Source organism: Protomyctophum bolini (assembly GCF_963924005.1).
Source record: "Protomyctophum bolini genome assembly, chromosome: 23".
Lineage (NCBI taxonomy): Eukaryota > Metazoa > Chordata > Actinopteri > Myctophiformes > Myctophidae > Protomyctophum > Protomyctophum bolini.
Genome location: NC_137884.1, coordinates 17,285,953 through 17,311,266, shown reverse-complemented (window position 1 = coordinate 17,311,266; position 25,314 = coordinate 17,285,953). Strand labels below are relative to the sequence as shown.

General features: G+C 43.6%; 1 protein-coding gene across 6 annotated transcripts in view; it reads left to right on the top strand.

The window, feature by feature from the left end:
- nav3 (neuron navigator 3) overlaps positions 1-25,314 on the top strand; it is a 199,867-nt gene that overhangs the window by 132,659 nt on the left and 41,894 nt on the right. For all 6 annotated transcript variants that reach the window (XM_080757629.1, XM_080757631.1, XM_080757628.1 and 3 more), the window contains 4 exons: positions 1,673-2,113; positions 3,763-3,954; positions 22,827-22,956; positions 24,666-25,002. In XM_080757629.1, coding sequence (XP_080613755.1) covers positions 1,673-2,113; positions 3,763-3,954; positions 22,827-22,956; positions 24,666-25,002 — 1,100 coding nt within the window. The remainder of the gene's footprint in view (positions 1-1,672; positions 2,114-3,762; positions 3,955-22,826; positions 22,957-24,665; positions 25,003-25,314) is intronic.

The window sequence follows — 25,314 nt, the reverse complement described above, 5'->3', positions numbered from 1 at the left end:
TTTACAGACTTCATACATTTTGCATGGTGTTTGTTGCTGGTTATTCTCCTTTGTTGCTCAGCAATAAGCAGTTCCCCGGTGTCAACGCCTGCGCTGCACACAGCCTCCCTATCTTTGTAGAAGGATTAGTTTTAATGCAGTTCTGCTGCACCGGCACGGAAGAGAAAGCGAGGTTGACAACCACAATAATTTGTCCATGGCTGGGATTTCAATAAGTAGCGTTATTTTCATTTTGGCTTGTTGACATTCTAACAAAGAGCAGACATTATGAGGTGGATTAGCGAACGTGCCGTGCATGCCGTGCGCCATGAACCATGAAAACCCCCTAGTTTGACATGTCACAATTATTGTCACATGCTACTTAAAGCATGATGGAATTTGGAAAATGTTGCCTTATATTGGTTGTCTATGGTGTGGTATATACAAAAATGGCCATAACTTTTTTTCGCGATGGTCCTGTTCAATTTTGGGCCTGTGGCTCTCCGGCTATTTTCAATTAATTTCATAAATGCAATGCACTATTCCTTCCAGCAGATAGAGCCCAAGCTAGTAGGCACTTTTGTTTTACAGCTGTGATAGCTGTGTCTGTGTAGACTGTGTGTACTGTATAATGTCTTCATGCGTGCTGACAAGCTAGCCAATGAAGTCTCCGTCTGCCTTCTCTCTCTCTCTCTCTCTCTCTCTCTCTCTCTCTCTCTCTCTCTCTCTCCCTATCTCTCTTTTATCACCTTATTTAACAGCCGCAACCCCCTCCCCCCCTGTGATGTTCTAGCATGAATACTGTTGACAGACCTAGTTTGCTTTTATTTCTCAAGTTCACACACGGAGAAAAAACAACACTTTAGGAAGGTCACACACGCACACACACACACACACACACACACACACACACACACACACACACACACACACACACACACACACGCACGCGCACACGCACATGTGATGAGAGAGACAGTGGCGTTTGACGTTGAAGGGAGTGGCATCCTGTTGATGGAGACAGCAGTGTTGTGTGTCAACTCGATCAGTCCTCCTGCCTGGGAAACTTGCCCTTCGCACACAGCATGTTGACCATGATCGCACTGCGGCCATCTTGCTCTGACATCACAACCCCCGAGAGTGACATAATAATATCATAAGAGCAAAGATGTCGAAGACTGCGAGCAGTGGTCAGACTAATATAGCGCGAGGGCAATTTAGTTTTTGTGCTGGCAGATCAGTCTGATTTCCAGGCTCAAATATAACTAGGTGATTGTTATTTTCTACTATTTCTTCTAGGTGATTGTTATTGTTAGTATGACTGGTTCAAGGTGTCAGCAGTGAATCCCCCCCTCTCTCTATCTATCTCTATCTCTATCTCTATATCTCTCTATCTCACGGCGGTGGCTCAGGGGTAGAGTTGCTGGATGGTAACCGCAAGGTTGCCAGTTCGAACCCTGTGAGCTCCCCCAGAGTTAGTGTCGAAGTGTCCTTGAGCAAGACTCTGAACCCCTAATTGCTCCTGATGTGCAGGTTGGTGCCTTGCATGGTTTCCCCTGTCATCGGTGTATGAATGTGTGTGTGAATGTAATGCACAATCTATGTAAAGCGCCTTGGATAAAGGCACTATATAAATGCACCATCTATCTCTCTCTCTCTCTCTCTCTCTCTCTCTCTCTCTCTCTCTCTCCAGCACTCTAGAGACCACCTTCGACACCACAGTGACCACGGAGGTTAACGGCCGCAGCATGCCGGCCCTCGCCACGCGTTCCTCCTCCTCCTCCATGGCGTGGCGCCTGGGCCAATCGCAGACCCCTCGTCTGCAGGCGGGTGACGCCCCCTCCATGCCCACTAGCGGCTACGCCGTGGCGCCCAGGGCGGGCTCCACGAACGCCGGCACCACCACCGGGGGCAGCGCCTCTGGGGGGCGCTACGGCGGGCACCCGGACCCTTCCAGGTTCGTGTTCAGCGCTCCCCTGAGGCGGGCGGCGGCGGCGGGCACGAGGGGGGCGGAGCAAGTGGAGAAGGGAGGAGGAGGAGGGCCAGAAGGAGGCCTGGAGATGGAGATGACCGGGTACATGAGTGACGGAGACATCCTGGGCAAGAACGTACGGGCGGATGAGATCACTAGCGGGTACGACATACTGTAACTGCAGTAGCTTCACCAGCTTAAAGGAGAATTCCATGCAACCTTTATTTGTAGTTGTTACGTCCCCACCAAAGAGGTCCAGGTGTTATTTTGTGTAAAAGTGCATTATATGCCATAAGCCATCAATGGGGGTTGGGTTTTTGTGCAAAAAAAATCATTAACATGGTGAATCACATCTTCATGATGTCATCAAGATTTGATTCATCATGTTAATTAATGTTAATAATTATTTCCAGCTCTAAGGTATAGTAATGACATAGTAAAATGTTGAAAATGAGTGGAAGGCCCCTTTAAATGCTTTGTGATGATATGTCAAATGCAGTGGGCGCTGAATTGCAATGTAATGTCACAACTTAAGCAACCGTCATTTCACACCCATGCTTTAGACATGTATTCATACGAACCAACAAGGTGTTTCCGATTATTCTCTGTGAACGAACGGCACGCAAGACATTCAGTTTAGTTTATTCGCACAATAAAAACAGTAAAAAAAAAAGCTAACGTCAATAAAAGAGAATGTGCAGGTGATAAAAGAAACCCATGGAGGTACAGTTGGGTGCCACCGATACTGTCCCTTATCCCATCACCAAAGATCATATACAAAATAGTAAGTACGGTAGATAATAAGTAGATAATCAAACATAGGTATGGAAAATAACTTGCTGTCTTCTATAGCCACAGTATAGCTCTGCATGGCATAGAGAGAATGCTCCACAATACAGGCATGATGCAGTATCTCTTGAACACATCCAATCAATGCCACACATTCCTAGAATGAGGAAAAAAAGAGCCCGGTATCAAATATACGTCACCGTGTGTGTAAGTGTCTGACCTTCCTCTGCAGTGATGAATGTTAGGCTGCCTCCAGCACACGGGGGCGGTGTGAAAATGCATTTCAGACGCACGCACACACACACACACACACACACACACACACACACACACACACAGTATAGCAACCAACTGCATGCTCACATACACACCCCTACGTTTACGTCCCCCGTCCCCCCCCAAACGACTTTATGAGCCGTACAGGAGGCCAAAGCGTGTCTTTGATGGAAGTGCGTGTTGGAGTCAAGCTCTGGCAAGTAGGGAGGAGAAGGTGATTAAATGAATAACGACACTAATTAGCTTAACACTAACGATCCCCATGTCCCATCAGTCATATGTGATTGCATCCTGGAAACCACACGTGCCGGCACACGTACTGCACACACACTCACGCACGCAAAAGTATTTTATTTAAAAAGCCTTAACGCTGGTTCGCTAAGCTATTGGCCAGCTGTACTTGTTTCAAGGTTAAATTTGACAAATCAGATTTTTCATGAACTAAATTATGAACTGAACAATCAATTAATCAAATGCAGCTTCTTTCTTTTTTTCCCTAAATGCTAAATGCATATGGGGCCATGCACAGCTCTTTACCCACGTCACCACCACCGTCACCGCAAATCTTTGAATATATATTCTTTCAGAGCGAACGCTTTTAACTCAAATCTTTGCTTCTGGGGTGGGGGGGTCCTTGTTTGAGAACCACTGACATAGTAACATAGGGTTTTTCAGAAAACTATTTAGAAGGCATTTGCAGAATCGTTCCCAGGTCTAAATGGGTTAAAACATATCCCCTCCAACAGGTATCTTACAGACGGCGGCCTTCATCTGTACGCGCGGAACGTGGGCCGAGCCTCGGACCTGGCCCCTTCTCGAGCCTCGGACCTGGCCCCTTCTCGAGCCTCGGACCTGGCCCCTTCTCGAGCCTCGGACCTGGCCCCTTCTCGAGAAGTGTCTCAGAGAGGAGGCAAAGACGTACAGGGCGACATCGACAGGTAAGGAGGGAATCTTTAAATCATTCTTTACATCATGCACTTTTGGAGCAAGCCTCACATAACCTTTTTTGCTGACAAATTGTTGCCAAACTCTCGCAAAATAGAGTCATTCCATCTGTTGTCGCATCAACACACTTTATTATTATATAAAGTGTTATTTTTGTCAACATCATTTCACAGCACTTTGTCGCACAAAACTTTGTCGCTGAAGCATAAATCAGTCTTAACGCCTGCTAGGAGATGTCACCGTTGGTAAACAAATCACAGTTTGCAACTAAAGTTATGCAGTTGAGAGGGAATCTTCCCAATTACTTTTCTCACCGGGGGTGGATGGGTGAGATGGGGACATGAGAGCACGCCACAGAATTCACTGCTCTACCACAACTCTGCTTGTCATCTTGTCACCTATTACACGATGCGGGGGGGTGTCGTTTAGTGAGCAATGCTGCAGATCACAGTTTCCAGCAGTTGTTACCTGCAGAAATAGTTGAAAGTCAGAAAAGGGGAAAGTATAACGAGAGAGTGAATGGAATCACCACCCTTGAGCAGAGGTGAGACACAAGGCTCTCCTCGTGTGGGGGACAACCAGGGCTAGATGTGGAACAAGCCACACTCTATTGATTTAAAGCTGTCAAGCTGTGGTTGTGATGTCAGGACTTCAGAGTTGCTGGGAGGACATATAGGCGGGATTCTTCCCTAGCATGGGGACGTTCAGCTCTGAAGAGCTTTTAATGAGCGCTGAAACTTTTGTCCAGTGGGATTCTTTGAGAAGTGTCCAGATTTCATTATGTCTGCCGATACTGATTTTTCCCGATCCGATATTTATATTTGTATAGAACACGTTTATGCCATATCACAAATAGTACAATATCCAAAATCACAGACGACACCCAGTCTAATATCATGATATGGATATAATATTGATACTAGGGACGTCCCGATCACGTTTTTTTGCTCCCGATCCGATTCCGATCTTTTGAAAATGATGTGATCGGCCCAGATTTCCGATCACGTGATCGGATCGGGACAAGCCTAACTAATGCCATTGAAACCCTCAGAGTTTGCAAAGAAATGCCATGTACGGCGAGTGATGTTTTCCTTTCCACCGATTCTTTCTGGGTATATTCAGGGTATTGCTTTTGCGCAGGGTTTTGATTTATATCCCTAGTATATACTTATTTGTACGTGACCAGAATCACCCTTGTCGATCAGCCACTCGGCAGGGAATGAACTTGTGTACAGTACTGTATGTGTCAGAACACAGCAGACCTTGCCTGGATTCAGAATATGTTATCGGCCCGGCCGCTCTGACCTGCCAGTCAAATCTGTCCGTTTTGACACTGAGTACACACACGTGGACAGTTTTCCAAATCATAACACGTCCTGTGCGCTCTCTCTTCCGTTCTTGATGTGTTGTGTTCTCTTTGAATATCAGTGACATCCATTCCTCAGCTACGTATGAATCAGTAAATCGCAGCTTAAGTCCCAGACGTTGTGTGTTAGCAGTGTTTTACACAGCGTTGATGAGAAAACTACCAACTTGTAAATAGCTTGTAGATATTAGGCTATTTTCACTATTCGTCATACAATGAAGTATATAGGACTTATGGTGCCTGCAGGTGAGCGATCAGGCTTCAGTTCTGGAAGGCTGAATCCTTTCTCTTTCCCCGAGGAAGCCCGAGGGAGTCGCACACATGCCCTGCATGCATACAAGTACAGGCATCTCTTACGCTGCCCTCTGCTCCGGTTTGACAGGAGTTTGATTGTCGGAAGCAGAGCTGTCACCTCTCCCTGACATGAGGCAAAGCCCAGCGGGTAAACGCATTTGGGAAAGCTTGAGCTTCATGGCTTTAGCCTTCAAATGCGCAGATTCTGTTCTCCGCCCGATTGGTTCCCAGCTCTTAACCACTTTTTTTTCTCCCTCCCCCAATCCTAACAGCACAGGTGTTGTCAGCATACATGAGATTTATGTCATAGGTTTTGACTTCCAATGCCGATTTCCAGCAGTTTGTACGGCAGACCCTTGTGCCAAATTGAATCAAATGCTCCTTTTGAAGTCGACAAAACGGGAGAAATTTTTTGTTTATTTAGTTGTCAATTAGGGTGAAAATATAGTCTGTTATAGGATATGAGAGTTTGGTAAGAAGCCGAACATTCTCTTCGATAATAGCTGCATTATTTACAAGCGAGAGTTTTGAAAAAACATATGCCCAACTGTTTCTACAGCTGATGGTCAATGCACCTTGCCCCTTATCCCTAAACTTTGCAATGTTTTACTATTTTGAAGCCAATCAAAATAGTATAATAGCTGAGCTACATTGACACGTTATAGCCCATTGTGCCTAGTTTGTGGCGTGTTGATTTCAAGTGCCTTCAAATGCTCTTCCTGACTTGTCATCGATAGATCAAATCATTGCGGCGTCCTTGGTGCTGTAATTATCCTGCAATTCTAGAAAGAACCTTTATTGTCTTCTAACATTTTTGCTGAATCTCTGCTACCAATTAGAGCACAATATTTGGCATGTGCAAATTGTGCACACACACACGCACACGCACGGGGAGGACTTCTTAAGTTCTTACACACAGCCTCTAAAAAATATACACGCAAACGCTCACTCATGGTTCCGTGCACTACCCAGACTGGCATGTGCAAGAGACAGTCCCTAGGGGGCAGAGAGGCCTGTGTGCATAAATAGTCCCCGTGGGGCTCATTACATTTCACGGTTATCTCCAACCATAACTACAGTACTCTCCTGGCGTCCAACCAAGGCAGCTTCATCCAAAAACATCTGAGCCAGCATGTGAGAACAGACCATCTGGTGTCTGTGTTTATTTAGCATAGTGTATCTTTGGGGTGCAGTACTTAGTTTAGACAGTGCTTAGTTTAGGCTAGTCAATTGGTTAGACCAGTCATTAGTCCTACGACTACAACCTATCTCAAACCCTCACCCTAACCTCCCACGGGGCAGCACGTCCTAAACCTAACCTTAACCCATGTCTAACCATTGCCAATGACTAGTCTAAACTAAGTATGCACCCCGTATCTTTGCCGTCGATCTACCATGAGATAGGCTGTGGGGAATGTATGTCAAGTTGTAGATATTAGGCTTTTACAGAACAGGTCGGTTACTTAGACGCACAGTGAGCCCATTCCTAACTTGTGAGACTATTCCTATTTCTTAAGCAGCTTTGCTGTGTTGAAGAAATGTGATTTGCATCATCTTTGGTAGCTTTTATTATTTTAATAGATTAGATTTATTTTAACACAGTACCGTTGATGAAGGGTCAGCTCATGGCTAGGGCTTTAAGCAACTAGTCGACGTCGACTATTCAACTAGTCGACTATTCAACTAGCCAACATGGTAAATCCACTAGTTATTGGTACTAGTTATATTATAGTCACCAATGTCCTACACACAATAGGTAGTTAAACGACTAGTCGACTAGTAAACTAGGCAACTATCAGTAGTCAACTAGTAAACATCACAAGAAAGCCCCATAATTGTACTTCATTCAGCCTACACTGTTGCACTGCTAAGTGAACAGGTGTACACAATACACTGCTAAGTGAACAGGTGTACACAATACACTGCTAAGTGAACAGGTGTACACAACACCATGCCTTGTTCTCCCAAGTTCTTTCTGGAAATCGAACCAAAAGAAAAACCGGTTCACAAGTTCACCAGACTCAGTTTAATTGAGATATACAAAGTCGCAGGCCTAGCATATTGATGTGGATTGTGGGGGATTTGTCTGACATTAATTAGACATCAATATGTTTACGCGGAATGCATCACAAACCACAATTGATGTTACTAAATCGGATCAAGTACCGATTACAGCTTATATCAATATCACTTTACTGAAGGAATTGGGCTACTAATACTATTATGGAAATTGACATTGGTCTCTTCACTCTCTTGACAACACCTGCCTCTATCATTTTTATAAATGTTGATTTGGTCGTTAAAACGACCGGATTAAGGTTGGTGAAGGGTGCGTTAAAACGACCGGATTAAGGTTGGTGAGGGGTGCGTTAAAACGACTGGATTAAGGTTGGTGAGGGGTGCGTTAAGGGTTGGGAAAGGGTTAAGGTTAGGTTTAGGTGTGCTGCCCCGTGGGAGGTTAGGGTTAGGGTGAGGGTTTGAGATAGGTGCTTATGTTATCATTCCCCAATGTACACACGTTCTGAATGCCCCCTGCCGACAGGACAAAAACGCAAGAAACATCTCCTGAAGAGGTCTTGTTTCATGTTGAAATGCTGTCTTTTACTCAATGGGGAAATTGGCCTTCCACCTTAAGCTGCTGCAAAAACATAAGTCTGGCTATATCTCTAATGTCTCCCTTATACCCACATGAACACAAAGGACATTTCTGCCCGGACTAAAAGCCCCCATGTCTCTAAAAATAATCTCCTGCCATGCAACATAGATGAGTGCACGCTGAGGGGAAGCCATCGAGGCGTCTTTGAGGGGAATGTTTTGACACCGACATGCAGCGCCCGTTCCCAGCAAAGACATGAATAAGTAATAAGGTCCCTACTTTTAGCATCCTGATGTCTCAACGTCTCCTTTTCTGTCTCTCTCCCTTCCCTTAATCCATTCTGGGCGGGAACCCCTTTTGGTGTTGTAAGCATTATGCTATACTTTAGCTATTGAAAAATAGCAGATCTACAAGCTCATAGCGAGGCACCGAGTGCCGAGTTACGAGCTTGTATGTCTGCTATTTTTGAAAATCTGGCGCAAATCTTTGAATATATATTATTTCAGAGCGAACGTTTTTAACTCAAATCTGGTCCCTGGAACAACATATTTTCATATATTTTTGGGGGTCCTTGACATGAAAATGTTTGAGAACCACTGGCAAATGTTTGAGAAAACTCTCATGATTTAGAAGATTTTTTTTAGAATTGGGTTCTAAATGGTTTAATTTCTCCATTTCTCTGCTCCTTTCTCTTCTCCCTCATTCTATATTCATCCGTCTCTCTCTCTCTCTCTCTCTCTCTCTCTCTCTCTCTCTCTCTCTCTCTCTCTCTCTCTCTCTCTCACTCCCTCCCTCTCTTCAGGGTGTGATGGCAGCTGGCTCTGCATTTTGTTTAGTTTTTAACTTGTTTGAAAAGCGAGCTTCAAAGGTCACTGGAGGCACTGTGTGTGCTTGTGCGAGGTAGTGCCACTGGTGGTGTTGGTATACTGTGGGAAAACAATGCAAACTTTCTGATTCTCGCTGTCACTTCTTTGAGGAGTGACTCATGCCGCACGTCTCCATGTCTGTTGGCGCTGCGAGAGCAGAAGCAGTCAGGAGATTTGGAGCAGACGGCTTCTGGAGGCTTTGACAAAGCCTATTGTTAACGTACATTTGTATGCCTTTTGCATAAAGCGTTGAACCGTTATAAAGAGATGATGAACACGCAGGTTTCTGCATGTACACATAGGTTCATCTCAGTTAACGGCATCTCTTAAATTCTCTCCTCCATCCTCCATTCTCTCCTCCTAGAATCTAGCTTTTTGTCCTAGTCATATTTTTGGGGCTTTCTAGGCACGTTTCTAGGCACGTTTTTGTCTTCTTAAACTTCCATCCTCAGACCTACTTACTTAATGAAGTTCTCCCTGCTTTGCAACCCAAATTTAGCAAACAGTGCTGGTAATTGGATGCATGGTTCATCATAGATGCATACTTTGTGTACTCGTGCGTGCGTGCGTGCATGCGTGCGTGCGTGTGAGCGAGCGTGCGTGCGTGCGAGAGAGAGGATGCACATGTGAGAGTGCTGGTGAATATGTGCCCTCCCGAGATGTTTTTCTTGTCTTAAAAACACAAAAATAATATCCCATTGCATAATAATTACTCATATGTATGTGTTTACTGCAGCTCACAGGAAAATTCACTTTGATACTTCACTTTCCAAATATGTCTTGAATGAATGAATGAATTAATGAAAAATACCACATATAACACTGCATTGCAGTCTACATACATATAGCCCTATTTCCATTGTGGAAATCGGAAAGTGAAGACAATGCAATCAACATAACAGCAGATGCTCTTGGTCAATGGTCATCATTTCGTATTTTAAGTTTATTTGGCATCAAGTCAACTACATTTCTTGTACTAGATTCTATAATCTGAATAATTTTCCAAAGTTCCTCTAAGGGAAGGGAAGTTCCTCGGCAACTTCATGCACTCACTAATCACTCGCTGAATTATTTAGCAGTCATTCATTGATTGCACTGATTCACAACAGGAGACATCTTGCCCTACTTTGATTGCAAGGCTTTGATAGTGGATTATTTCACGTCACGTCACGTCACGTCACGTCACGTACCCTCTCTGCATTTAAACCCTGTCACCCAGGGCTCTTTAGTTGGGCCTCTCCCAACTTAAGTTTTAACATGCTTGAGCCACACCCTCAAACATGTTGCATCATTGGAATATATGGTTTGTAGGAGAGTGTCGTGACTTGTCTGTCTGTGGTGTACATCCATGGCCATCTATTACTTTAGACGCACGCACGCACGCACGCACGCACGCACGCACACACGCACACACGGTCATGATCCATCCAGCTGGAGCTGTCCGGTGAGACCCAGGGGTCTGTGAGGGGTCAGACATGTCTGTGTACCCCAGGCTGCCACATATGCTCCAAGGTCACACCAGAGCACAAACACCATTCTGATCCTTGCGGGATACAGCTCTATACTTCGAGAACAATGTCATTTTTTTTCCTTTCTTTTTTTTTGTCTGTGACCTGTGGTAGAATACTGCTTATAAAGTATTATCACAGACTATACTGTACATAATACAGTGTGTTTCATGTAACATATTATGCAGCAATAAAGGCCTGCAAAGCAACTGAGTCACTGAATTGAGACAGAATTTGGTCTGGGTGGAAACAAATTGGAAAAAAGGAACTGTTTTGTTCACAGAACTAATGCGAATACTTCACGTCTGTCAGCAATGGGTTTCTCCAGCATCCATGAAGCCCATTCAATGAATTTTAGATTTCCCTAGATGTTTCAGTAGGTGGAGATCTCTGAAATAAATATGGTTTTGTTTATGCTCTATATTACACTCTATTATTGCCAAATATCCAGGGTTAAGGGGTTCCTCATGAGGGGTCTTTCAGAGATCAAGCAGACAAGGCAGAGTCAATCAAATCCAAATCCTCTGAACTCTGACTGACAGGCTGGGAGATTGGGTTAGTATCATGATCCTGATGTGACATGGAACATGTTATGTAAGTTGTTATGTATAATTAGGCTATGGACAATCAAAATTAGTTGGAAATATTTTATTTTCATCTGGTATCAAAATTATAATTAACATTCTCAAAAAAGAAAAATAATAATCCATATATAGTCACATTATATATCTCTCTTTATAAATCACATTTGCGCTGCTCACTAAAACACTTTTAATTCAGTAAGTTTGTTTACTGTACCACGTTAAAGATCACACATAAGTATGTGCATTAGGAAATGAAGCTGCAGTAATTTGCCAAATTATGAATGCCGCTGCCTCCGGTGTGCTGGAGGGAAGTACTTACAGTATAAAGACACAATTATAGCATAACTACGTCAGCACGGTTTATGTTGGTGCTGCTGAGAACTCTTGGTTATTTGCTGATAAGTACTGTATATAATATATATGATACCCAGCGGGCATCTTGTGCTGACAAAGCAATGCAGTCTTTGTACCCACAGGGCCGTAGTAAAGTTAGTATAATAAACAATCTCTTATGGATTGTTAGATCCATTCATGTTGTTTTATAAAAAAATAAAGTAATATTGCATCCTAACCAAAAAGAGAATTTGAAGATGTTTTTTGAGGGGTCTAAAACAGTCTATGGACTTTTATGCCTCAAAAATCACACCCGTGTGAAGCGAGGGGCTCTCTAATCATCGTACATCATAAAGGATGGTGGTCCCTTGGTTCCCACCGACAGACATATGCTGATTTGCTCAGACACATCTGACGTAACTTCTCCGTTCATTGTCAATGGCATTTTTAATGTTTGTTCAGACAACACAAACATTAAAGCTGGGGCCCACTGTGGCGGCCACAGTGGGCCCCCCCTCACTTCACATGAGCGTGATTTTAAATTGCAAGGTTCTAACTGGTATTCACTCTGCCAGTGTGGCATTATTTCTCCTGTTGTTGATTTTTATATTCACAAATTCATGTTTATTGTGTTCTTCATTATTGTAATACTGTGTGAGGATAATCCCTTCAAACATGCTCTGCATCTCCTTTATATGAGATCGTTATCTTGAGAATGACCTGGAACACAATTCCATCTGTTAGGTTCGGTGACTCTGCCCAGAATGACGAGTGTTTGGAGATAACGATCGATGAACGTCCCGTCATTGATAATTTAATAAACTGCCACCAAGCCCCAGCTCTGTTGTGGATTATCACAATGTAATCCTATTATATATGAGATAAATGAGCGCTATGGTGTAATTAACAGTTTTATGAAAGGGTACACTCCCTGCTGTGTAGTTACTTTGTTTTCTTATTTTATCAATAAACTACTAATACTCAAATATATATATATTACTCTGACCTTCAATGCAGAATAGAAGAATATTGTTTTTATTTTTCATATGTGACGGTGTCACACAAAAGTACCAAAAATAGCCTATCTTACGAGCTCACAATTCTTGTAGATGTGCCATTTTAGATCAATGACAAAGAAATAAGAAATAAATCATGTTATCTTCCAGATTGAGAGAATAACTACATTTGATCCACTGGAATAACCGTTACTTTTTCAGGAAATGGGAAAAGGAACCTCCTTTTCCCATTTCCTGAAAAAGTAACGGTTTTGTACATACAAGGTTTCCAACTTTCCACCCGACAGCAACAATATGAGGAATATAATCCACGTGTTTTTAGATTCATACAACATAGAATACTGTAAACCCACTCACAGACCTCCTTTAGAGTACGTACAGTATGTGTACAGTTGTTCTAAATGTTTGAAGTCAAGTCAGGGGCCCAGAGTATAGACCACATGATGAGATGTTAGTTGATTGAATAATTAATTCATTTTGGGTGCACACACACACACGCACACACACACACACACACACACACACACACACACACGCACACACACATTCGATCAAGCACTTGTAATGTCATAATCCGAGAAGAATGAAGAATTCAGTTGCTTCCTGTGTCAGGAGGACGGTGGTTGGTGCCAGATATGGTGGTCTCTCTCTCTCTCTCTCTCTCTCTCTCTCCGCTGGCCTGCTGTGGCAGCGGCAGCTGGTTTGCAGACAGTAGCAGCGGCAGACAGCTGACTGACCCCCTCATGCCAGCTGCTCCTGCTGTGCCATGCCAGGCTGGCACCCAGAGAGTGTTGTGGTGCGTGGGGACTGTGCCATGCAGGCTGGCACCCAGAGAGTGTTGTGGTGCGTGGGGACTGTGCCATGCAGGCTGGCACCCAGAGAGCGTTGTGGTGGGGACTGGACTGGGGGAAACCTTAGCTGCCCACCATGCACATCTCCCGTCTGGCTTTGCCAACATTGGAAGCAGCAGAGGCAGGGAAACACTTGCGTCCTGCATGGATGCTGGTCTGTTGGTTTCAGACTGTGGGGACACACGACGTGGTAGACATGATCCAGACACCAGACTAGGAGTAGGAGGAGGGCAACAGTTGGGTTGTGACTATGTGAGCATGCAGACAGGCACATACTTTCATCATGCCCGTCCCCAGCCCTATCAAGGTTACGCGCTCTCTCTCTCTCTCTCTCTCTCTCTCTCTCTCTCTCTCTCTCACTCTCGCTTGCTTGCTTTTGTCCTCTCTCTCTCTCTCCTGTGTCCTGCGTTTCCTCCATTTATTCACCTCCAAAATGGTATATGGATGTATTTGATGATCTGCCTCAAATGTTTAAGCGGTCACTCATCAGAGTGGCTTTGCTATACTCTTCCGCTGGTCGCCTAAAGAGGAGCTTCATGAATTATGTCTCAGCGTGAATCTATACGGGAATCTATACTGCCTCCACCGCCTCACGTATTATGCATGAGATCATTTCCAGTCAAAGGCGTTTTGGCAGATCGAGGCAAGGCATGCAGTCTGTTTGTACGTTGGCTGCGTGAGGGGAGGGACGGGACCTCTCGCCTTTTGGGTTGATTCTGCACTGTCATCCCCTTGCAATTAACCCTCAGTAACCTGCCCGCTGACGGCATGTCTGATTGTCTCTGCGGGGGCTGACGGGGCCCAACCGGAGCGTAGCGGTGGGGGTGGGGGTGGGGGGTGCAAGTGGAACAGTGAGGTAGAGCTTTCCCTCCCTCTCTTGCTCTCACTGTCTCTCTCCCCCCACACACCTCTCTCTCTCTCTCTCTCTTGTTGCCTATTTCTCTCCGGGCGTGCAGTCGTTCCTCTATAACGGCCAGGTGGGCTTTGACTCTTGTTCCAGTAGTCACAGACAGTAGGCAAGTCAGGGACTCTGGTCATACTTACTGGTCATACTTGGGTCTTGGGCGACAGGCAGCATCCACCACCAAATAGAGGTGAGTATAGATAAGACTTGGCAGGTTCCAACGCTATATGACAATACACACGACACACACACACACACACACACACACACACACACACACACACACACACACACACACACACACACACACACACACACACACACTGTTCTGCATCTGTTTGCTGCTCTTGTTGTTTGTTGTTGTTGGTTGTGGTGTTGTGGGTATTTATAGCATGTGTGTTCTGAGATTATAGTTACAGATTCACTATTGGGTGTTAATTGAACACTGTGAGTGTAAAAATAGTCCCTTAGAGGTTCATTGTTTGTCAGAGTGATGTTGGAGTATAGTCGTGTGAAGGAGGGGGATAAGTGAGGCTGTTTCCTAATCGTTGGGGATCCAAGTCATTAACAAGGATTAGTGGTTATATATACAGTATGAGGATGACATCTGCGTTTATGTTTATGTGTAAGTTTGAAAGACAGACAGCATATGAGATATACTTAATTACTTGCTTTTGAGTTACAGTAAGAATGTCTTTAATGTTTTGACAGATACACAAATTGCCCTACATGGTTAATCTTAAGAGCATTGATGTTTTAGCTTTGCTGTTTGACGCCTCCAGAAATCTTCAGCTGTGATTATAAAGCCATGAAGAAGCTTTAACCACTTAAACGCTGTATTATTAGTTCACCCTATTCTTGCTATTATTATTATTAGGATTGTCCCGATACGATCACGTGATCCGAAATCGGGGCCGATCGATCACGTCATTTTCAAATGATCGGAATCGGTTCGGTAGCGGTAACAAAAACGTGAACATCCATAGTATCTACTACAAGCTACGAGCTTGTAGATCTACTATTTTTGAAGAATCGTGAAAATCTGTCGCAAATATTTGAATATATATTCTTTCAGAGCTATTTTTTTTTTTACTCAAATCTTTGCTTCTGGGGGGTGAGGGAACAACATATTTTCAGGTGGCAGCCGGTGGCCAATTACATAATTTGTGGGGCCCTTGACATGAAATAGTTTGAGAACCGCTGACACACAGAAACATGATGTTTTTCAGAAAACTGTCATGATTTAGAAGACATTTTGTGGAATCTGGTCTCGGGTCTAAAAATGGGTTAAATTTGTGTGGAGTGTTTGCCCTGAACGTTAAAGCGAGGCTTCCATCCCTTGTATGTCTTATTCATACGACCTTGGAGATGTTCATAATTCATATGACGAATAGGATTACCTGAACTGACTCTTCCAGTGAACTATTCCTTGAACAAAGTATTATCGACACTATGACAGTAACCTTTCTCAAGTAGGCCTGTCACAACTAATACATAATCACCTAATCGCAATTATTTTTAGATAATCGCAATTTTCTTTTTCGCATAATCGTTTCCATGTTTGAAAAATGTGCATTCATTTTTAGACATTAAAAAAAAAAATAGCAGGAGTAGCAGATGTACTATAGCAATACAGTGCATCACTTCGCAAGTTGTTCGTGCTCTGATTCTATGCTAATAGCAGTGCTATAGTATAAAGTACATTATTGTTAAATAATCTGTCCTGTCCGTGATGAAGGACTTTATTCTCGGACCCACGGAGGTCTCATGGCCCTGCAATTCTCCCTCTAAATAGATATTGACCTCTCCATCAAGACTTTTATCTCTTTATCTCTCTAATATTGAGTATTCAGCAGTATTATCCGTTGGCATAGCTGCCAGGATAGCAATTTCTAGGGCTCTGGTTGAAGTCTTGATGCATTGAATATTACATGAGACAACGTTACATTTGCACGGAGTGTATCCAGCGTTGCATTCTATCACATGGCCATGGGAGTAGCATTATGGATTGATGAACAGTCCATTGGTTTTCCACTAGTGTCAGCGATAAAGAAAGGAATTATTGAGAGTGAACACGCCTTCCCATTGTCATATTTTACTGTTAAATCTAGGTTATTGTCTTTTATGAGGTAATCCATTTGACTGTGATGAGCAGATCAAGCCGTGATATTAAGTGTTGTGCAAGGCAAGCACACACATTATTCACTAATCACTTTTGTTATTTCTTCAGGGGAGGGAAACGAAGCACATGAACATGTTGCGGCTCAACTAATCATTCTTCCGTTGTTGTTGCTTGCTCAAGACAAGAGTACTTTATTAGTAGCTCTTGCAACGGCAAATGTTCATCCTTTTCTTTCCTGATCAGGAATTCAAACCAGCAGGCAGCCTTCTCACCACAAGCCTACTATGCAGTTTTAAATTCTCCAAAATAGCAGATCCAAAAGCTCACACAATGCGTCATCATTCAACACGCATGTGGGCTTGTAGATTTCCCATGCATTTTCTCTATTTTTGTGCGACACTGTTATAAATGGGGCTTATAGGTTTTAAACACGCTTCTCGATTGTTTAATGAATTGAAAAACATATCAATCTCCAATGAAGATATTCGCTAGTTGCATCCTTAATACCGTCTTTCATGAGACCTTCTGTGGCTTTACCGTTACTCGGTTCCCACCTGCCTCTGCTATAGTCAGACCAATACCGCACAGTGAAGAACCATTGATGTTAGTTTTAGCAAGCAGATTGAACTCGTATTTTCCAGATGCATTGCAATCTTACAGCTTAAAGGGGATTTTGAGCATAAAGTTTAAAGTAGTGTCACATGCATGTGGTTTGCTGTCTGCCCTACATCGGCTGAAACACAGGAGAGAGAGAAATATCCTTGCACACCTTGGTGGTCTTTGCAGTCCTCTCTTCATGCTGCTCTGCACATGCAGGGTGCTCATTGTTTATTTAAGAAGTTATGACATAAAACAGCATCTCGCTCTCCGCGGCGTTCAGGGTTATCGAGTTGCTCCAGCACTTATCGTGACGACACGGCCCGTCAGGGACGATGACGTGCGTCTTACGGCACGTGGGTTTGAGTTGGGGGAGGGGGAGGGGAGGGGGGGTTAGGGCTCGATCGGCAGCCACCATTCTGTCAGAACCTTCAGGGGTGATTCAGTCTGATCCAGTGTCTAGGGAGATGAAATATGATGAAATATTCAGCCCCCGGTACAGTCAGTCAGTCGCTCTCAGGTCCCGTGGAGGAAAGTCAGGCTTGATGCAGTAGTGCTCTGAGTCATGGACACTTTCAAAGAAATTAGAGAAACGGTTGCATGGCCTTTTAATGAGAGCGCAAAATCTCTCTTGGAAGAGCCACCCAGACCGGGAAGTCTGGCGTGGCATTGTGAAATCCATGATCTCGACCGCGGTCGAAAAATGATGATGGTGATGATGCAGTATTCCATTGACTCAGACCTATGGCTGGCTATGAGGGTTTTGAGACATTTGGTGCCCACCAAAGGTCAAGTCAAAATCTCAAGGCATGTCTGTATTCATAGATCTACGAGCTCACTGTGTACAGTTTGTTGTTAGTGGGAATGTAAATAAAGACACACCACCGCCGGAAGAGAAGGGCTGAAGGAGAGTGAATGATTATTTTTCCATAAATCACCCTTTACGTCTGTGTGTTGTTTCGAAAAATATTGAACCAATGAAAAGTAGTAAAAAGCCCCTCTAATGGAAGTAATTGACAATATATAAAGTCACAATACCAACTTTGATGAGGCAGTATTGCTTTGTTTTCATTCTTGAAAAAATATATATTTTAATTTCCTGAAACGAGGTGGTTTCTTCCCAACAGCAGAAAGATACAGTATTTTAATGCAATATATTACAGCTTGCCTGTCTGATTGTCATTGAGGAATTACATTTTGGGAAGCAAATGGCAAAGCTATAGGGGGTGTTTAATTTGGGATTACAGTTCCAAGAGCCATGCAACACTGATTTTTGGTATTCATTAAGCGAGAAATGTTTTAATTATTTTACCCACATGTGAACAAGCTAATTAGAGGGGTTTCCCCCTGAGAAGGAAGATGTCACTAGGTATCTGAGGGCCCACACCCTAGGAGGGTTGAGACAGCAAAGCCTGTCTCAAGCCTCAGGAAACAGAGATACATTATTCAGGTGTTTTGATAAGAATTGGAAGCCATCTGTTTCAGTTTTACAATTCGTTTGACTGGCACATTAGTGACAATTAAACGGATTTGGTTATGTGACACAGTCAGCATTTCATTGATGTTATCAACTTCAATTCGGCTCAGATTGTAAGACATTGAGAGTGAAGTTAAAACATCCACGTGATCTTATTGACTAAAACGAATTCCTCTTTGAAGCAGAGACATAAAGTTCTCTCTCACATAGACACGCACGTGCACGCACGCATAGAGAGATAGATAGGTGAACTGACAGACTGGCAGACGACAGACACACAGATAGGAGACAGGCAGGCTGAGTGAATAAACTAATGAGTCTAATGAGAGATGAACAGCACTGTTTGTCTGTTGGCAAATGCCTTCCGTCGCTTCCCACAAACTCTCAGTAAAAGTACATCCAAATCACCAGAGACCAGCTCGTTTTTATTGGTGATCATCAAATGTACTGTAGATTCCATCTGCCGCTGCTTGCTGTCTGCGGGGCAGACCGGGTCAGCTAGTCTCAGAGGGAGAGGGCTGTGAGGACGAGGCAGAGTGGGTCAGTCTCAGAGGGAGAGGGATGTGAGGACGAGGCAGCTCCCTCGATGCAGGTATTTAATCATCGACAAACAGCGTCAAGTGGGAGAGTAACTTTAATCAATTCACCACTTGAACCCCAGCATCCATATTCTGGGGGCGGGAACATTAGCCAAAAATAATGCGTTGGATTGTGTTGCGAGTCTGCGACGCGGTTGTGAGCTTGTAGATCGGCTATTTGTGAAAGATTTGTTGTGCACCGAAAAAAGTGGTCCAAACCAAGCCTAGATTTTTTAAGTAGTTAAACCCCAGTAGACTGCAGGGGTTCCCCAGGGCTCTGGTCTGCTCCCCTTTTCCTGATTTACAGTATAAGCTCACAATGCATTTGCAGATTTGCTATTTCAGAATGGATTTTTCAGAATTCTGTGTGTAGGGTCTCGGTTTGGTGTTTATCCCATTTTTCCGGGTCAAGGTTTGCTACACCAGGGTTCAAGTAAGTGATAAAAACAGGTTATTACAGTGAATTTGCAGGGAGTATTTGTCACTGCGGAAATGTCAAAACCCTGCCCGATGCCAGCTCCCCCCCGAATGACACCAACAGAATCAGTCTGACAATCCTCCATGTGCTGTTGCATTCTGGTGGTGAAAGAAAAAAGACGCCACGTGTTCTCCCGGATAAAGCACCAAGAAACTCCCAGTCCACCAAGACCAATAAGTCTCAGGGTCTGCCACAGGAGGGTTAAGTGCAGATGAGAGGAAATGATTAAAGGAAGCTACCTCAGTATGTTTCAAATCCATTGATTTCTGACTTCTGGCTTTGTTTGCGAAAAGCCTGTTGTGTTCAGATCAGAAACCCTTTGACTTTTGTTTGATATCAAGCTATACAAAGCCTATAGGAAAAGGGGTTATTCGAGGCTTTCATGTTTTTGGGTGTTTTGGAAGGATGGGGAGAAGGGTGGAGGAGCATGCGGAGGGTTATCACTTTTATATTGCACTTGGGGACATGGTTAGGGGTTCAGCCGCTTTTCTGTGTGTGTTCTGAGCCTGCCTGAGGGTAGAGGGTACGACTGGGGTATGATTTGGATATGTTTTGGTCTCTCATAATGTTGGAGTCGTGTTCACGAAGACGGCTCAAGTGTGGATGTCTCCCCGGTTGGAGAGTGGTAGTGTATCATCATCCACTGGTGCTATTTTGACTACACTGCACCTCTTTCTTTCCTGGCTGACTTTGTGAAAGTATAAATACCCGACTGTAGCAGTACTACAGGATATGCTCTCGGTAGCAGTTGGTGTACGGGAGTCAGTTATGGCTCGGGGGTCTCAGAAAGGAGAGCTGCTGCTGAGCAGGAGGGAGGGGGGTGTTCAGGCTCCAGGTGAGGTCCTCCGATAATGTGGACTTCCAGGACTCATCCTATTCCTACCTCTTCCCTGTCGATCCAATGTGGCGTCAATTACTTCTATAACGAAGGCTCTTTCAAATAACCTGATGCCAAATCCCTTCTTCTTACTGACGTGACGTATTATCCACACAGTATTTCATTCTGTGCCAGCTCTATGTACTCTAGGTAATAATAATAATAATAAAAAAAGAAAATCCCACCAGGCAACAGCAGATCCGCCACAATAATAAAGTCATTTCTTTTCACTCCCTTCATACAACCCCATCACTTAGGTTTCATTCCAATAATGGCTTTCCCCCCCCCAAGCCATTACTACAGTGATGGGTGGGATAAAAACTGAAATGGCAAACTGAAACTGAGAGATTGGATGTGGCAAAATAATAAATAGCCTAGTATCTAGGTCAATAACAAAGACTATTGCCTTTTGCTATTCCTGGTTTCAACCATTTTGTGGAACTGAAATTGTCCAACAGCACAGTAAATAAATAAATACATAAACGTACCAAACTAAAGAGAGACTTTGAGTATGAATTGTTTGTGCATAAAATATTATAATATATCACAGACAGCGGAATATGTGTTATATTGCATTGCAGCTCATATTGCTGGTCAAACTTTTCCCATTAAGATTGATACCTGCCTGCCCTACAGTATGTATTTGATAATGGCAGAATCAATTCATCCCTGCATCACTAGACAACTGGGCCGCAATAATTCTACCATGCACTGTTTATATTATACATATACAGTGTCAGAATGAAACCAGACGTGCAAATTATGGCAAATTATCATCTCTGTCAAAATGGTTAGTGTTCCATTTCTCTCTGAGACATACAAGTCATTTTGCTTAACTTAACTAAAGAAACCACTTAGCCACACGCATGCTTCGTTCGTCGTGTGGAAAAGGATGAAATAGACAATCTACAAACTCAATACGTGTCACAATTCAACACGTAGCGTGTGTGCGCACGCGTGTGCACGTCTTAAGATAGTGAGAAGACAATGTTGCTAATTCGTCATTATTGAAGGTGATTTATTAAGTGCGATGGGAGAAAATGGCATTTCTAATAACTAACACATTGTCAGATTTTTCCCTCAGCCTAATTTAATGATAATTAAAATGTGTTTGTGTGGGAATGATCACCGTTTGATCATTTGGTCCATATGGTCTCCATTTAGGCCTCTTTGAATCTGTCAACGTTCTCAAAGCGTCTATAAAGTAATGACTATGCTAATGGCAATTCATTTATTCCTCCGCACAGTCTGATTTAACCCATTTAGACCCGAGGACGATTCTACACATGTCTTCTAAATCCTGACAGTTTTCTGAAAAACCTATGTTTCTGTCAGTCGTTCTCAAACATTTTCATGTCAAGGACTCCCATGATTATATTTGGCCGTTAACCCCCATCTGAAAATATGTTGTTCCAGTGACCCCCAGAAGCAAAGATTTGAGTTAAAAATGTTCGCTCTGAAAGAATATATATTCCAAGATTTGCACTACATTTTCACGATTTTTCAAAAATAGCAGACCTACTGTACAAGCTCTATGCTATGAGCTTGTAGATCTGCTATTTTTCAATAGCTAAAGTAGAACAGAATGCTTAAAACACGAAAAGGTGTTCCCGCCCAAAATGGGTTAATGGGAAGCTTAATACGCATGATTAATGAGCTGGGCCCTTTTTGGTTGGAACGACTCAAATGCCCACGAGTCAATGGCACCCAAATGAGGATTGAAAATGGAGCCCAGGCATTCGACTGGACTAATTTGGTGATTATACTTGATCTGAAAGCCAGGCGAGGACAATAGATTGAGCACCGAGTCTTCTGGACACGTACCTGTTAATGAAGACTGAGCATCAAGGAGATAGTTGTAATAATGATATGCAGGCTAGACCACCAGGGTCTGTGTGGAGGAGGACATGATGAACCCAACACCCCCAGAACCACATAGAACAGTGAAGCCAGTCGACACATGGTGGTCAAATCTGGTATTGCAATTAGGGCTGTCAAAATTAGTGAGTTAACTAAAGTTAATTAAATTGTGAAATTCAGATTAAAAAATCTACCGCAATTAATCCATGCTTGGATGACCCGCCCCATACATCCCATAATCCACTATTTAGCTTTATCTGGATGACAATAACCAGTTAATGGTAAAAGGCTGCACAATTTACAATTAGACAGAGGCTCAAATCAGACAGAGACACCATCCTGCCACACTTTTTTTTGTTATAAAGAATGTAAACATACAAGATACCATATTTAATGTATATAACCACCTTCTGTCAAAATAGGTGAGCAGAGGTCTTATTTTTATTATTTGGAATCAAAGTAGTCGTTGCAAAACAGTTGTAACTATAGATTTAGAAATGTCTTGTTCTCTGACAGTTTTCTTTCTCCATTTGTCCTTTATCCACATTTCGTCTGTAGCTGGGACGACAGCAGCTCGGTGAGCAGCGGTCTCAGCGACACCCTGGATAACATCAGCACCGATGATCTGAACACGCCTGCGTACTCCTCCGTCACTTCCTCCTCATCACGCAAGAGCAAGGGATCACAGGTAAACGCCGCGCTGGCTCGCTACTATACCGCTAAACGCAAACGCACCCGATATGAGCACAGTGCTAAAGATCAGCATTTAAAGTCATCTTCATTGAGATACTTGAGAGAGTGAATTGTTTTTCTTTTTATCCAACCACCCACAGTTTATCAATGTTATTCTGCAACTTGGTGTTGGCATGTATCTTTACTTGACCACTTGGATCTTAGTGTCTAGTGACCCTAGTGAAAGAAAATGTCGAGCAGAAAACTGTCCCTATTATACTGTATAGCACTGGGGAACTCCAGTCAACAAAGTATGGCGTTTTAAGTGGTTAAAATTGTTAGCATATACAGCCAGATTGGAGTAATTCTACTTTAGCCTGAAAGCAAGGACGGTCGGTCTTTAACCCATTCTGGGCGGGAAACCCTTTTGTTGTTTTAAGCATTGTTATACTTAGCTATTGAAAAATAGCAGCGCTACGAGCTTGTAGGTCTGCTATTTTTGTTTTTTAAAACATACCGTGTAGTGTAGCGAAGGCGACTCCTTTGCAGCCTTCTGTGGGCCTATACTACTGATAAAAATAGCAACACATCCACATACTCTTATGCAATGCTCAACAGACAACAGGCTGGCGTTGTTAGGAAGACATGCCATCTGCCAAGGTGGGATAGTGAGACATATATGTGTTCATGTGTGTGGGTGTCATTCTTGTTTCACCGTCTTTGTGTGAACCAAAGGTTTCCACAAGGATGGTAAGACCAGAAATAAAGACAGCAGGGGGATATTTTCCTGGCATCCATTAGGAAAAGGGTCGATTTTGCAGAGTTACGGTTAAAGGTTCAGATTAGTTTTAGGGTTAAGGATAGGAATTTTGAGGATAGCGTAACAGCTGGTTTAAAAGCAGTTTTTGGCGTCCCTATAAATATAGCGAAACATTATGTGTATATTTGTGTGCATGTAGTGTAGAATTCTTCTTAAAGATTAGTAACAGTAACAGTAATATTAATCACCCTGACTTCCCTGTTCTGGGCAGGTCATTATACTGTAGTGATTTTCTTTTTCCATGTGTCTTTTTGGTAATTCAATGTTTAAATTTGCTGGTTATTCTTTTTCTTTCCCGTATTGTCTTGTTAGTTGAGTTTTTGTTTGTGTCTGTTCTTCCTTCAATAAAAATTAAGTGAAAAAAAAAAAAATTGCTGGTTATTATCAAATAGCCTAAGTCACAAAAAATGACTGAAGTGGTCAACAAAACCATTAGCTGTAATCTTATCATCAAAATTATCATCATGATTCTTAATGCCTATTAGGTGTTAAGGTGACCACCTTTTCGGTGGTTAGTAAAAACAGAGAGATGTGTTTGGGTGAGCGGTAAGTCGCTTTACTACGTCATGTTGTAGTTTTCCCATCCACCACGGTGGTCACCTTATCCTACTATAAATGCGCCACGTCTCTGTGTGTCTGTCTGTCTGCGTGCGTGTGTGACTGTGTGTACGGTTTTAATGCACGTAACTCGAGAACCGTTTGCCCCACCGACTTCAAAGGGACACAGACAGACAGATAGTTAAAACGGGTGCTATGACAAGTTGACAACGGGTATTATTAGGTTCACAAATTGCATCGTTCCCAAGTAGGCCGGTGGCCAATGGGCACGTACAGGTCTAGTCACCTAAACCTGCAGAATGTATGAATAGGCATTTATACTGTGCTCACCTCCCACCCCCATGCAGTCCCAGAGAGGCAGCAGGTCCAAGCATGCACAGCAGGAGGTGAGCAGCAGCTGGGCCGGGGCAGAGGACCTGAAGAAGGTGGACGAGGAGTTGGACAGCATGGACCCCGGTGGTGGCAGCCCCTCCTCCTCCCGTTGGAAGTCCTCCTCCTCCACGTCGTCCTCCTCCTCTCAGACCCTCCAGGGCCAATATGAAGACCCCGGCGGCCAGAAGACGGGGTCGGCAGCGCTGCAGGCTCAGTTGTCCCAGACGGGCTCCTGGAGGAGGGGCATGACGGCCCAGGTGGGCATCACGCCGCCCAGGACCAAGGGCAGCTCTGCCTCGCACAAAACACCTGGTAGGTCATAACACCTGGTAGGTCATAACACCTGGTAGGTTAAAACACCTGGTAGGTCATAACACCTGGTAGGTCATAACACCTGGTAGGTTAAAACACCTGGTAGGTTAAAACACCTGGTAGGTCAAAACACCTGGTAGGTCAAAACACCTGGTAGGTTAAAACACCTGGTAGGTTAAAACACCTGGTAGGTTAAAACACCTGGTAGGTTGGCGTTGAGGTCTGCACGGTGAAATCCAGTCTACGCTGTTGTCCGTTATTGTCGAAGTGTCCTTGAGCAAGACTCTGAACCCCTAATTGCTCCTGATTTGC